This window comes from Delphinus delphis, chromosome 19 (genome assembly GCF_949987515.2).
Source record: "Delphinus delphis chromosome 19, mDelDel1.2, whole genome shotgun sequence".
Lineage (NCBI taxonomy): Eukaryota > Metazoa > Chordata > Mammalia > Artiodactyla > Delphinidae > Delphinus > Delphinus delphis.
In genome coordinates, this window is record NC_082701.1 from 49,595,405 (window position 1) to 49,611,025 (window position 15,621).

Sequence of the window (15,621 nt, forward strand, 5' to 3'; positions counted from 1 at the left end):
TGGGGCTTCCCTGGTGACGCAGTGGTTGAGAATCTGCCTGCCAATGCAGGGGACACGGGTCTGGGAAGATCCCACATGCCACGGAGCAACTGGGCCTGTGAGCCACAACTACTGAGCCTACGCGTCTGGAGCCTGTGCTCCACAACAAGAGAAGCCGCGATAGTGAGAGGCCCGCGCACGGCGATGAAGAGTGGCTCCTGCTTGCCACAACTAGAGAAAGCCCTCGCACAGAAACGAAGACCCAACACAGCCATAAATAAATAAATTTTAAAAATAATAATAAATAAATAAATGCTGAATAGGAGTTTACCAGGCGAAGAGCAATGATCCCCCATGAGTCCTGCATTGGTAGGGGTCAAGGGAGATGGCTATTCTCTGCCTGCCTGACCCCCTCACCACCCAACATCCATCCCCTCCCCCATCAACATCCCCAAGGCCCCCAGAGCCGGGCAGCGATGGCTGGATACTTGGAGGAAAAGAAGGAGCGGCTGAAGGGGTTTCAGCTTCAGCTGCCTGTTGAGGAGCCCTGTGGGCACTCTCCTGGGGTGGCCCTGGCTCAGCCAGAGAAGGCGAGTGGCATGGAGGTGGCCTCATGCCTGGTGGCTCGGTACGGGGAGCAGCAGGCCTGGGACCTGGCCATCCACACCTGGGACCAGACGGGCCTGAGCAGGCTGTGCGCCCAGGCGTGCACAGAGGTAGCCTTGATGTCAGGTGAGTACAAAGCTCCCTCTGCCCACTGTCAATCTCCTGGCCTCCCACCAGGGAACCCCCCAGACCTTCCTCTGGGCGGTGACTTGGGACTGCCCTGTCGGAGGGGGATCCAGGCCTAGGCCAGCCTGCAGCTAAGAGGATTGCTGGGGGAGGGAGGTGGGGGGCCTGCTGGATTCCTCTTCTAGCCAAGTGTATTCCTAGGACCCCATGTGGTCCTCACAGGGCCTGGGAGGAGTGCTCAGAGGGCCAGAGAGGGAGGAGGCTGGCATTCAGAAGGGCACTGTTCTCCAAAGTTGCTGCACCATTTTACATTCCCAACAACAGTGTATGTGGGTTCCATTCTCCGGCCGGCTAGACTGTGAGCATGTGATCCTGCTGCTGCTAACAGCCATTCAATCATTACGATTCATTCAACAGATTTTATCTGAGTACCTACCACTATGTAGTAGGCTCTTGCCCTGCAAGAAGTCCCTGACAATCTGTAAGATGGAGAGACAGCACCCTGGTGACATTGTTTCAGCACACTGGTCCTGGTTCCCCCTGGACCTTTCACTTGCAGGAGGGAATGAGTTCCCTGATGACAGTTTGAGTTTGGTCGGCCGGTGTGCCCCTCCAAACCACTGGGACCCAAGTAAGTCCTAGTGGCTGTTCTCCCCACATTCCACAAGGGAACACCAACCAGCCTTGGAATCTTGGGTGCAACAGAGGTGCCAGGAGATTGTGGTACCCAGCAGTCTGTGGCAGTACCAGTGGAAGCCATGGAAGGGCCTTGGGGATGCCAAGAGGAGCCTGGGGATGGGGGCTGCGGGGGGGGGGGGGAACCGGCTCAGGTATGGCAACCTTTGAAAGTACTTGTTCCTAATCTAACCATATGTGAGACGCCCAAAAGGCCGGGATACTGCGTTCGTGGGAGAGGAGCAGGAGGAAACGCACCACCGTTAACCGTGCTACCTCTGGGCTTCGGGATTGTGGGCGCCTTTATTTTGCTACTCGTTTTGCCATAGTGCTTTCTAACTTTCACGTTTTCTACAAAGATTATGTATTAGATTTTTCATGTATTAAAATTAAAAAAAGCCCCCACAGGGCTTCCCTGGTGGCGCAGTGGTTGGGAGTCCGCCTGCTGATGCAGGGGACGCGGGTTCGTGCCCCGGTCCGGGAAGATCCCACGTGCCGCGGAGCGGCTGGGCCCGTGAGCCATGGCCGCCGAGCCTGCGTGTCCGGAGCCTGTGCTCCGCAACGGGAGAGGCCACAGCAGTGAGAGGCCCGCGTACCGCAAAAAAAAAAAAAAAAAAAAAAAAACCACAATATTTCTTTTAAGAGGAGAAATAACTCCTCGGGGAAGCCCCGCGCGGAGCTGGGATCCTGGCCGTCTGCACTTCCGCTTCTTTGGCCCCAAGTCCCCTTTTCGCGCCCCTGGGTTCCAGTTAGCAGCTCGCACCCCCTCCTTCCTGCGCCCCGCGTCAGGTTGCCATGGAAACGGGGCAGGTTTCACACAGACTCCTGAGGCGCCAGCCCTGGAGCGTCCTGGAGATTGAACCTGTGAACCTGTACAGCCAACCTCTGCAACAAGCGGGGGGCTGAAGCGGGAGCGAGGAGCAAGAGGCGCCTCGACTGAGACAAACGCTGCGCAGACCCTGCAGAGCCCCCGCCCCCTCCCTGGCTCCGCCCCACACCGCCCCCTCCCCGGTAGTAGAAATACAGCCGCAGCCCCGCCACCGCCCGCTGCGCCTCGACCCTGCCCGGATCTGACCACCCGGAACAGGCAGACACGCCTCGCCGCGCTTCTCGCCAATGGCTGACCAACTCTTCCAGCGCAAACCCCGGGACCACGAGCAGCTTCGCCCGGACCCCGACTCTGACTCCGAAGGCCTGTTTGACAAGCCTCCTCCAGAAGAGCCCCCCGCTGTCCGCCGGCCCAAGTCGGCGGGGGCCGCGGGCAGGAAGGCCGGTCGGCGCACTGGTGGGAGGGCGCAGGGGGCCCGCCCTGGGCAGCCCCCCAAGGCCGCGGCGCGCCCCCAGCCCCAGGAGGAGGCGCCTCCACTGCACGAGGGCTGCTATCTCGACCATTTTCCGCACCTCTCCATCTTTATCTACGCGGCCATCGCCTTCTCCATCACCTCCTGCATCTTTACCTATATCCATTTACAGCTAGCCTGATTTGCTGGGGATGGGCTCAGGGCTGAGGTGGGAGGGAAGGGAAAAGAAGGGCTTGGCATTTTGTGTCTGGAGACGCGCCGCACCCCCTTCATCTAGCTTTTGATGCTTCTTTTCTTCTCTGCTTGTCACTACCTTTGTCTAACTATCCATCAGTAGGAACGTCCAAAGCAGCTACCGCTAATGAAATAAGCACCTGGGGATTAGGGGCGGGAACACAGACAGACTCCAACGTTTAGAATCTCGCGGTGCGACTGAACCCCATTTATAATGAGGATAATGTCCTTGGACCCTACCGATTTGGGAGGTGGGGGCACGCAAAGGAAGCCTGTCATTTTGTGGCTGGGGCGCGCACAGCGAGCCCAACCTTCTGTTCTTTAAGGGATGAGCCAGACCCGGGGCCGCCGCCTTCCAGAGACAGGGCCCCGCGGGGTGGGGGTCGGCGCCCTGGCCTGGGATAAGCCGAAGCCCTGTGATGCTGCATCGCCCCCGGAGGAGCCAGCAGTGACCCCCGAGCTGGCGCAGAGCCCGGAGCGTGGGAACCGGCGGACCTGAGAGCGCAGGACACAGTGAGTTTGTCGGGGTAGCGCGCCACCCGCCCAGAGGCTTGAGCCCACCCAGACTGTGCGTTTCCCTGCCTTAGGGTTTGATGCCACTACCGATGTCGGGCCGAGCCGAGACACAGCCGAAGGAGCTGTCCTGCCAGGAAGCCACAGTCTCGTCGTGTCCTGGACGGCTTGGGACCAACGGCTGTAGACCTCCAGAGACGCACGCCCAGAGTTTGCACGCTGCGCGGGATGAGGCGCTGGGGCCTACAGGGGGCTGTCATTGCTGTCTTTGGGGACCTGGGGGGGCTTCATCCTGGCCCAGAGCCCTTCCAGAGCTATGGGGCCCAAGATGAAGGGGGTGAGGGAGTCTCTCATTGATAAGAATTCGTGCTAGGAAACTACCCAACCCCAAGGGGTTTGTCGTCTCATACCCAAAAGACCTAATACCAAAACGCACCTTGGCAGGCTATTTACCCACCTGCCATCTCTGTTTAAACATGAATGTTAAATGTCAGAACATAACGCTCTAATACTGCATATACTTTACTTGGAAATATCTGTAATTATGGTACCTCTGATGGAATAAATGCTCCTTTTCCAGTCTCCTTTATATTGTTCTTTATTAATTTCCAACTATGCAGTGGGCCCACCAGACTTCCTAGTCTGCTCCAAGTTTCATCCCATAATCTTCACAACATCTCTACTGTCCCTCCAAAACAAATTTCATCCCATTATCCAGCATTCCAAGATACAGCATCTCTCTCCACTAAATAGCTATACAGGCCTCTAAATGACATCTTCTCCGTATCACGTCCCGATAGCATACCAGTGTCCAGTTCTACTGTCCCCTAACAGCAGGTCTGTCACTATCCCATTGCAGCATTATCCACTGCCCCTCAGTATTTAGTCCCCACTTGCCCCCCTTATCAGAACACTTCTGCCCCTGGACAGTCCTCCCACTAAGCTCTACAATTTGCCCCCTAATTCACCCAGCTTGTATCTTTATAAGCTCAGTGTTTGCTAATGTCAGGGCCTTGTCATTTTCCCAGTTCTGTTTTCCCATAATCCCATATCACTACATGCCTTAATACCTTGCCTCTTTATTTCAGTGCCAAAAGCATGACATCCACCATTTCCCAATGTCAGCCTGTGCTGTGCAGCCACAGTTTACTACAATAATTTTCCCCCAATAAAAGGCACTATTCCCCAAAATTAAGTCTCCAAGTTACCACAGTATGTACCTCTCTGTTTTTCCAGTTTTCAATCTTGGATATTGGATCTTTACTGTCCTTTAATATTGACTAACCACTGAATCCCAATACATGGCCCAGTGCTCTCCAAACATTTGGTCCCATTGTTTCCCAGTCACACATCCCCTCTTTTTTTTTTTTTTTTGGCCGTACCACAGGGCATGTGGGATCTTAGTTTCCCACCGCACCCCCTGCAGTGGAAGCTTGGAGTCTTAACCACTGGACCACCAGGGAAGTCCCTCACACAACCCCTCTTATCCCTCACACAGTCCTTCAGTGACTACTCAGGATATGATTCCCCAATATTTTGCCCTCAGTTAATCCCGATAGAACGCCCCCCCCATTCCCAAAACCAAATTTCCCTGTTCCTTGATATTTGACACATTGTTCCACAAATATCATGACCCTTTCTGGGCCACCAAATCTAGGCCTCCATTTTCTTCCCCAAATTCCAATATCTGGTTCCCATGATTATACCATTATTAGATCCTATTGCTCTACACTGTGAACGATGACTCCAATATTCTCCTAAATATCCAGCCCCATTTGATCCCTTTATTTCAGGATTCACTGTATTGTTCCTCAGATATTTGGATTATTACTGTCTCCCCAATATTGTGCTCCAGTCTTCCTTAACATTCACCTCGTCATTGCTATCCCTGATGTTAAGCTCACCCCAGCCCCAAAATCAACCTCTCTTCTCATACCCCCATATTCTCCCCTATTAGCCCTTCCTTTTCCCCCTACCTTGTTTTTGTTGTTGTTGTTTTTAGCATGGCTACAATTTTTTTTAAATTTATTTTTGGCTGCTTTGGGTCTTCGTTGCTGCATGGGCTTTCTCTAGTTGTGGAGAGCGGGGGCCACCCTTCAGTGCAGTGTGCGGGCTTCTCATTGCGGTGGCTTCTCTTGTTGTGGAGAACGGGCTCTAGGCACACGGGCTTCAGTAGTTGTGGCACACGGGCTCAGTAGTTGTGGCGCACGGGCTTAGTTGCTCCGCCACATGTGGGATCTTCCCAGACCAGGGCTCGAACCCGTGTCCCCTGCATTGGCAGGCGATTCTTAACCACTGTGCCACCAGGGAAGTTCCCTGCCCATCCTTCCCCCCAGCCCCCATACCTTGACATTCCTGAAATACCTGAAATTCTCCATATCTCCTTGAAATTCCTGATTTCATTGAACTCCAATGCTTGGCCCATATTTTCTAACTAAATTAAATTTTCACTACCCTCACACCATCCATGTGTCCCTTTAGCATCCCCATGTCTAACCTGGCCAATTTTCCTTTTCTATAGTTTAAGTGTCCCAGGATATTTGGTCACATATCCCCTCCACTGCCTCCCGATATAGAGCTCTCAATTGTCCCCCAGTTTCTGGAATTCCAATATATCCAAAATATCCAGCCTCTCCACGCAAGTACTAATGGACAGCCTTTCCAGAGTTTAACTATAAAAACAAAAGGGCACAATTTTTTGGTCTTTGTGCCATGCTGCTCAAGAGTCAAATTATTTTTATTTATTTTTTTGGCTGCGTTGGGTATTCGTTGCTGCGCGCGGGCTTTCTTTAGCTGCGGTGAGCGGGGGCCTACTCTTTGTTGTGGAGCGTGGGCTTCTCATTACGGTGGCTTCTCTTGTTGCAGAGCACGGGCTCTAGGCGCATGGGCTTCAGTAGTTGTGGCTCGCGGGCTCTAGAGCGCAAGCTCAGTAGCTGTGGCGCACGGGCTTAGTTGCTCCACGGCATGTGGGATCTTCCCGGACCAGGGCTTGAGCCCATGTCCCCTGCATTGGCAGGCGGATTCTTAGCCACTGTGCCACCAGGGAAGCCCCAAGAATCAAATTCTTATAAAAAAAAAAAAAAAAAGATCAAATTCTAGAGAGTCTTATTGACCTAGCTAAGCTCACATGCCCACTTTTGGCCAGAAGGCAAAAGAAACATCTTAATAAGAAGCCCCCATGAAAATAGCACACTAGAGGAAAGAGACAGCTTCTCAAAGGAAAACTGAAGTTATCAAGACCATGGATACTGGGCAGGCAAAAATAATAGACATCTAGTAAACTGACTTTTAGCAGATCACAAATGCTAAAGGGAGAAACAATTATTTTGGACATTTGTCCTATTATGTACTGGCTTCCCAAAGTGGCTACACCATTCTACATTCCCACCACACTGTATGGTTCCAATTTCTCCACTTCTTTGCCAAAACTTACCTTAAAAAAAAAAAGTTATAGTCGTCTTAGTGAGTATGAAGTGGTATCTCACTGTGCTTTTGATTTGCATTTCCCTGATGGCTAATGATGTTGGATTATTTTTTCATTTGCTTAGCCAAGTGTATATATTCTTTGAAGAAATGTCTATTCAGATCCTTTACCCATTTTTGAATTGGGCTGTTTGTCTTGAATTCTATGGGTTCTTTATATGTTCTAAACATGTCTATTATCAGATATAATTTGCAAAAATTTCCTCATTCTGTGGTTTGTCTTTTCACTTTCATGATGGTATCTTTGAAGTTCAAAAGTTTTTAATTTTGATGATGTCCATCTTATCTATTTTTTCCTTTGTTCCTTATGTTTTTGGTGTCATCTCTAAGAAATTGTTGCTTAATTCAAGAACACAAAGGTTTAAGCCTATGTTTTCTTCTAAGAGTTTTATAGTTTTAATGCTTATATTTAGCTCTCTGATCCATTTCTGAGTTTCATTTTTATACACGGTTTGAGTTAGAGATCCAATTTCAATCACCAATGGCCAGTGATTTATGTAATGAAGCTTGCTTAAAACCCAAAAAGAGAGGGTTTGGAAAGCTTCCAGGTTGGGGAAAGAGAACATTTACATGTGCCACCATGCCAGACCCAAAGTCCACAGGGACAAAAGCTCCTTTGTTCAGGACCTTACCGTATATCTCTTCATCTGGTTCTTGACTCATATATCCTTTATAATAAAGCAGTAACCCAGTGAGTAAACGGGCTTCCTGAGTTCTGTGAGCTGCTCTAGAAAATTAATTGTACTCTAGGAGGGGGACTTGGGAACCTCTGATTTATAGCCAGTCAGTCAGAAGCACAGGTAGCCTAGGCTTCTGATTGGCATCTGAAGTGGAGGATGGTCTTGTGGGACTGAACCCTTAATCTGTGCAATCTGATGCTATCTCCAGGTAGTGTCAGAATTGAGTTGAATTGCAGGACACTGACCTGGTGATGAAAAGTGCTTGGTGGTATGGGGAAACACCGTCCCCTTCCCAACATCAGAACTGAGTGCAGAATGTCTTAAATAGTATTTCCTTATAATTCTTTTTACTTCTGTAAGGGTGGTAGTGTGTCCACTCTTTACTTTCTATTAATACCATCCCAAACCCTGTCACTGCAGCAGCAGGATGAGAAAAGTCTATTTGGGAGTATACAGTGGGGAGCAGGCATGATAATGACGGAGAATAAATAAATGCAAGGGGAAGCTTGGGAATTGGCATCTAGGGAGACTGCTGTGTTTTTTTAAAATATTTATGTATTTATTTGGCTGCGCCAGGTCTTGGTTGCCACACATGGAATCTTCGTTGTGGCATGTGAACTCTTAGTTGTAGCATGTGGGATTTAGTTCCCTGAGCAGGGACTGAACCCAGGCCCCCTGCACTGGGAGCACAGAGTCTTAGCCACTGGACCACCAGGGAAGTCCCGGGAAATTGAAGGTTTGATATTACAAAATCATAGGATCTAATGTAGAGGGAAGTAGGAAATTGGATAAGACTGATGCTGGATGGGAGATGAGGCAATGAAGCAGAGTGGGTAACCAAGTATTTGTCATCCTGATTTATTTCTGAAGTTTTGAGGGAGGAATTTAATTATTAGAGGACAATGGGGCCAAGTATATTAATTTATTCCTGCAGAGACACTACTATGACAAATAGTCACAGTATTAATATCCAACAAGTATTAAGCACTTACTCAAAATGTAATGGACTCGAGTTCTAAATACTGTGGATTTCACCCTTCTATCCAAGTCAGGTCCATATTTTAACCGTATCCAAACAAACCATATTATTGCATATATAATGAGGCCAAGCAGATCTCAGCTGTTGTTTCCTTAATAAGCAGCCTAGGGGGCTTCCCTGGTGGCTCACTGGTTAAGAATCCGCCTGCCAATGCAGGGGACACGAGTTCGAGCCCTGCTCCGGGAGGATCCCACATGCCGCAGAGCAACGAAGCCCGTGCGCCACAACTACTGAGCCCGCATGCCACAACTACTGAAGCCCACGCGCCTAGAGCCCATGCTCCGCAACAAGAGAAGCCACCGCAATGAGAATCCCGTGCACCGCAACAAAGAGTAGCCCCCGCTTGCTGCAACTAGAGAAAGCCGGCGTGCAGCAATGAAGACCCAATGCAGCCAAAAATAAATAAATTAAATAAAATTCAAAAAATAAATAAGCAGCCTACATCCTTATGAATACCTTAATTTCTAATTTCACTAGGTATGTTAGTTTCCTGCAGCTACTGTAACAAACTTAGTGACTTAAAACAGCCGCAATGTATTCTCTCACAGTTTTGGAAGCCAGAAATTTAAGAGAAGGGGGTCAGCAGGGCCACACTCCCTCTGGAGGCTCTAGGGAAGAACCTGTTCTTTGCCTCTTCCAGCTGACGGTGGCTCTTGGCATTCCTTGACTTGTGGCTGCATCACTCCAATCTCCCTCTGTGGTCACAAGGCCTCCTCCTTGTCTGTCTCAAATCTCCCTCTATAAAGTCACCTGTCATTGGATTCAGGGCCCAGCCAGATAAATCAGGATGACTTATCTCCAGATCCTTAACATAATTTTACCTGCAAAACCATTTTTCCAAATAAGGCACAATCACAGATTCTAGGAATCAGGACATGGACATACCTTTTGGGGATCACCATTCAACCCACTACACTAGGAGATTTTAAATAAGCTCCAAATGCAAAAATAAAAAATAAAAATAAATGATCATTTGGGTAAAAAGTCATACTGAAGGACGCATACCATGACATTATATGCAGCAGAAAATCACAAATCAATGCTTTAAAAACATATATATTTAATGTACAGGATTGGAAAAAAGGACTCTTTGATAATAAACATAGTCCAGGTAAACACAGGCTTCCTAAACTGATGAATATTTAATTGCAAATATTAACACCCTAAGTTACACTTCTGTATAAAGGAGAAACTCCAAATCCTGTTCTTTAGGAAGACATGGAAGGCAAGTAATACCTTAAGAGCAACTATTGCTCTCTCTCCCCTTTCCTTGGGTGATCTAACATTTTACATGGATTAGTTACAAAAGGAAATATTAGATTCCATTGAATTTAAGCACAAGACACGGCTAAAATTTATCACTGAGAGTACTAAATATTTGATGCTTATGAGTGTGAATAAATAATTAAATATTAGGTACAAGGCAGATTCCAAAACTAACTGAAGCATGAAAAAAAAAGGTATAAATACCTAATAGTCAGTTAATATAAATTTTGCTATTGGATATGTTCCAGGCTTCCTTTTCTATGTCAGTGAAATCTGCTTCCTTTTTGTCCAATGTCTTCCACTGCTGGGCTCCAAGACAGTAAACTCTTTAACCTCACCAAGGCCTTGGTCAAGGAAAGGATTTATTTTAGAAACAAAATAACTTCTTTCTTCTTTCTAAAGGTCATAGCTGTTTCTTCTGCTACTTGCTTCCTTCAACGAGTTATTAAAGTCCCCGTGTGAGAAAAGTTACTGGGCAAGAACAAGCAGTCTGTGTTGGCTGTCCCACAGTGCAGTGGCTGGTTAATAAAGAAGATGTCCGGGCTTCCCTGGTGGCGCAGTGGTTGAGAGTCTGCCTGCCGATGCAGGGGACACAGGTTCGTGCCCTGGTCTGGGAACATCCCACATGCCGTGGAGCGGCTGGGCCCGCGAGCCATGTCCGCTGAGCCTGCGCGTCCGGAGCCTGTGCTCCGCAACGGGAGAGGCCACAGCTGTGAGAGGCCCACGTACCACACAAAAAAATAACAATAATAATAAAAAAAAAAGATGTCCACTTAACCTTTTTCTCATTTGGTCTCATCCAAAGAGTAAGGCAAAAGGATCAAGGTTACAGAGGACTGATGACCCAGGTACAACTTTTACAAATATCTTTAAATGGCCAGGGAAAGCTTTACTTCTTCAGTCATGCCCCCAAATGAGTCGTTATTGAACCAAGAATCCCTTGCCACCCATTAGAGGCTGCTAAGCACAGATGCTTCAAAGATTAGTTCAAGGTAGTGCATAGATGCTTCAGGAGAGTGGACCAAAAAAGAGGAGGCCGTGGAATACAGGAAAGAGTGAACAAAGAAGACGCCCCCAAAGTACACAGTTCACTGGGATCAGAATGGTCATTGATATAAACCCCTTATCATTCCACCTTCTGACAAACTCCTTTTATTATTTAGACATTAAGATATTTTGTCTTTTGCCTTCCTTTTCCACATTGTCTCTAATATTGTGTAGTTTTCTGGAGTTCTGAACCAGGAACAGCAAGCTCTCCCTAAAATCACTAGTCCCGTGGTCTCTGCCAACATTTTCAAGCTCATCAAACAAAGACAATGTCTGTTTGAGTTTGGCCTGAACAATTTTTTGCTCTTCTAATTCTGCAAGAAGGGCCTGCTTAGTGCATAATTCAGTCTTATACTTCTCCTGTAACTGTTCAATTTCTTTTTGGAGAAGCTGGAATTCTTCCTCACTATAAGGATGCGTCTCCTGAGGTTTATCTTCCGGAAGCAAGACGTTTGGGGGAATACGCAAGATCAACTGTAAAAACAGCTGCTCCATTTTGCCAAAAAGGTTATCAAAACGTCCTTTCATGAAGCAAAGAAACTTTTCCGTGCACTTACGAATCTGGACCGGGCTAATCGCACAGTCTGGGATGCCATCCAGCTTCTTCAGAATAACCTGTTCAACAGCCTGCATCACTTCAAATAGGTAGTCTTGAAATGCAATGTAGATCCTAAGCATGCAAGTTTGCGGTGTGAAGCCAAAGAACTGGGCCTCATAGGTCATCGGATCAACAGACATCTTGGCTTATTTTGCTTTGTTTATTTTGAATGTGAAAAATCTGCAAATGTAATAAGAAAAAATTTCATTTCTGTTCAAAAAAATCATCTGATGAAAGTAACAAATGACATTACAGATAGCAAAGCAAACAAAAACAAAACAAAGCAGACAAAAAAATATGAAGTTTATGTTCCTTGATACCTGATGCTACTTCCAGCCTCACTCATCCGCAGCAGGATACAAACGCCGCCTCGCTGAGGCTCTTTCCATCAGCCTGTAACCTCCCTCTTCCTCCTCATTGTCCATTTCCCTCACCTCTCAGTTACTGAGGCTTCTGGCCTATGGATCAGCCTTCGGAATCCTATCATCCCAGACAACTTTCAAGTTTACATGGATGATCTTACCAATGCCCTAGAGACTCAGTTTCTTGAGTTTCCATGATCTTCGTCTCCACTCTTTTAGCCACATGGCGATTGATATTTGTAACTTCTTTCCCCAGCTGCTCCTACTTTTTGACCACAACCTCATATGCTGGTCTTCCAACGCTCATTCGCATATTCATATTATACCTTAATCGTCAAGACTTTCAGCCCTCTGATCTTCTTTTTCTAGCTCTCAGTCTCTCCCACCTCACTTCTTCCTCTCTCCATTTTAAGCTCCATGATCCATCACTTCAACGGCTCCCTTGCCAAGGTCCTCAACTCCCCTGTCCTTCCAACCTTGCCATCTGAAAAATATCCCATTAGAAGCTGAGCAAGCCTGATGTTTTCTCAAGGCTCTGGGAGACATTCCTTTCAAATGTAAACATCTAGGAAAATAGCACTATCTCCCTGTCACTCTGGGTGTTTAACCTAGGGACCTTTTTCTGAGCTGTAACCATATACTTGTCATAGAAATAAAAGTATTGATAGTTTCATTATTCCTGCAAAGTAATTAGCTAAAAAAAATGGCTACCTCAATTACCAGGTGAATTTAGGATGAACCTTATGAAATAATGTGCAGCAAGTGGTGCAGTCAAATCTTTCTATGGGACAAGATGCTGTTAATCTTGAGAACTTATGTAATGGCTAAAAATAGAATGGTTGTAAAGGTTTAGCTGTATAAAATAGGGTAGAATTTCTTTCTGTCTTTGTCATCTCATTCACAGATTACCTATAATGCATTGTAATCCAGATATGCTTATTCAGTAATAAAACTGCTTTCTCTTCTATATCTTGTGGAGAGGATTCTGTGGATTAACAGGATTTTAATTTCAACACTACCCTATGCCTTCAGGATCAATTTCAAACTCTTTCTCATGGCTTACAAGGACCTTCATCATCTGACCTTTACTAACCACCCTGTCCTCCTTTTTAAGGACCTCACATATGCATAATTGAAGTGATAATACTTCCTATTTCATAGCACTCTATATTTGGTCCATGCTAGGTCCTCTCTTATTTATTTTCTTTCATCGCCCATAGGAACCTACTCCAGTGTTTTAATGTATGCCTTTTCAGTTCATCTTTAATTTTAATTCATCTTTAACAGGTTTTAGACATACAGTTGACCTTTGAACAACATGGGTTTGAACTGCCCAGGTCCACTTATACGTGGATATTTTTCAGTAGTAAATACTAAAGTACTACATAACCCACAGTTGCTTGAAACTGTGAATGTAGAACTGCATATATGGAGAGCCAACTCTAAATTACACAAGGATTTTTGACTGCTGGGTGGATTGGCACCCCTAATCCCCACATTGTTCAAGGGTCAACTGTATAGTCTTGAAAAATACAGTTTTCTTTATGTGTGGTTTGCTTTACATTATGTTTGCAATCACTTCATGTTATTACACTTCATTGTTATTTTACTTCATTGGTTCTTTTTTTATTTTTGGTTGCACTGGGTCTTCATTGCTGCGTGCGCGGCTTTCTCTAGTTGCAGCAAGCAGGGCCTGCTCTTCGTTGACGTGCACGGGTTTCTCACTGAAATGGCTTCTCTTGTTGTGGAGCTCGGGCTCTAGGCGCGTGGGCTTCAGTAGTTGTGGCTCACAGGCTCTAGAGCGCAGGCTCAGTAGTTGTGGCGCACGGGCTTAGCTGCTCTGCGGCATGTGGGATCTTCCTGCACCAGGGATTGAACCTGTGTCCCTTGCATTGGCAAGTGGATTCTTAACCACTGCGCCTCCAGGGAAGCCCCACTTCATTGGTTCTAACCGAAGTATTCCATTAATTTTACCATATGCGTATACCGTACTTCATGTGTCCACTGTCCATAGTTGCTGGGCCACAGAGTTTACCCATACATAATTTCACTAAATACCACTAAAATGTTCTCCAGAACACTAGGGGTGGGAGTACAGCTAGGCTGGTTTACCCTCCCATTTGCAGTATATGAGAATTTCTTTCTCATGTCTTTGCCTTCACTTGATATTACTCAAAATTCTTATTTTTGCCAATCTTGTAAAATTGTTTTACAGTGTTGCTTTTTGAAAACCAAAACCATCTAACCCCCACACAGGCTGGACACAGAGGACTGCAACTATCGACAGTCTCCTTGCCTCCCCAAACAGCTTACTGTTTACATTAGCATGACTCTACTATTCTAGGAGACCTGAGTAATATTTTCATTGTCCAAACGGCTTGACTATTCATTATGAGCCCCCGGAAAGACTGATCAACTCTGAAATGCTAAGCAGCAACAATCTGTACAGCAAGATTCTCTGAAACCCTTGCCTCAGCTGTTTCTCCCAATGCTGGACTGCTTTTCATGAGCTCTACCCAATCCTAATCAAGCCTCCAAATTGAAAAATCCACCTTAAACCAAATTTGCGATTCTCAAAAAACTCCAATCTTGCCTGTCATCCCTACAAGACATTGCCAAAGCTCTGTCAAGGTGTTTTGCTTACCAGGGTAGGCAAAACACTCAGCACTGTTTTATCAATAGGCTGTGAGGGTGATGTTTGGGGTGCAGGTAAAAGTATTTTAATGTGCGCTTCTCCAACTGCCAGTAAAGTTGAGCACCACCTGAAACGTATTAACTCTTAAGGTTTCTCCTTCTGTAAATTACCCATTCATATCCTTTTTAAAAACCACTCTCTCCAGCCTTTTACTTAATTCCTTCCTTATATACTACCAGACGAGGCCACTCCCTGTTCCAACAACCTTTAGTGCTTCCTTATAACCCACCGAATAAAGTATAATATTCTTAACTTTGCCTGCCATGATCTGACTACTCTTTGTTCCAACCAAACCAAGCTATGGCCTTTCCCTGTGATGTCTTTCCCTCAAGAGAAGATGCCTGGCCAAATATCTTCCAAGGGTCAGTTTAAATACACTTCCCTGCGGACCCACCCCCTCCTCTGAATTCCCATCAGGACCTCTCTTCGGGCACTGGCCAACTCCTACTTTAGGATATTATTATCACGGGCCTATCTTCTCCGCAAGCCTTAGATTTCCTGAGGGCAGGATGAGTACGGTTTCAATAGATATTTACAGGTGAAACGCGGGAGGTGCCCAGGACACCTCAGCGAGTAGAGCAGCGGGAGCTCCAGAAACCACGGAGTAGGAACCACTTCCGGCCTGAGCACTGGCTCCCGGCAGGCCCCGCGCCCCCGCTGCATGCCGGAACCTTAAGAGTGGAGGTTCGCGGCCCACCGGAGACTTTGCTCCATCGGGCCGCTCCAGCGCCCGGCGATGAGGCCTCAGCCAGTGCCACCCCTTCTCGCTCCTCTTCAGAGAAAATACAGCCCCGTGGCACTTACCCAAGCGACCATGAGAGTGACGAATTCGACCAAACACTGGCTTCCCGCCACCTTCTTTAAACCACCGCCGGCTGCCAGAGATAGGCCGCACCGCTAACTCCCTCAATTTCCGACCGCTAGCTGCCTTAGAACGAGGGCAAGATGCTACCGCGCTCCTGATTGGCTGGCTGTCCAGGGGCAACCTATATTGCTGACGGAAAGGGGGCGAGCGGG

The 15,621-nt window shown here is 47.2% G+C and overlaps 2 protein-coding genes across 2 annotated transcripts; one reads left to right on the forward strand and one right to left on the reverse strand.

The window, feature by feature from the left end:
- Nucleotides 1–2,226: 2,226 nt before the first annotated feature.
- On the forward strand, nt 2,227–3,425 carry LOC132414146 (uncharacterized). The gene has a single exon (XM_059996493.1). The coding sequence runs from the start codon at nt 2,503–2,505 to the stop codon at nt 2,866–2,868; it is 366 nt and encodes a 121-aa protein (XP_059852476.1). The 5' UTR covers nt 2,227–2,502; the 3' UTR covers nt 2,869–3,425.
- A 6,260-nt stretch (nt 3,426–9,685) lies between these two features.
- MIS12 (MIS12 kinetochore complex component) lies at nt 9,686–15,575 on the reverse strand. The gene is made up of 2 exons (XM_059998160.1): nt 15,409–15,575; nt 9,686–11,727 (listed from the first exon to the last, which is right to left on the reverse strand). Exon 2 carries the CDS (start codon nt 11,685–11,687, stop codon nt 11,058–11,060), a length of 630 nt encoding a protein of 209 aa, XP_059854143.1. The 5' UTR covers nt 11,688–11,727; nt 15,409–15,575; the 3' UTR covers nt 9,686–11,057.
- Nucleotides 15,576–15,621: the final 46 nt, after the last annotated feature.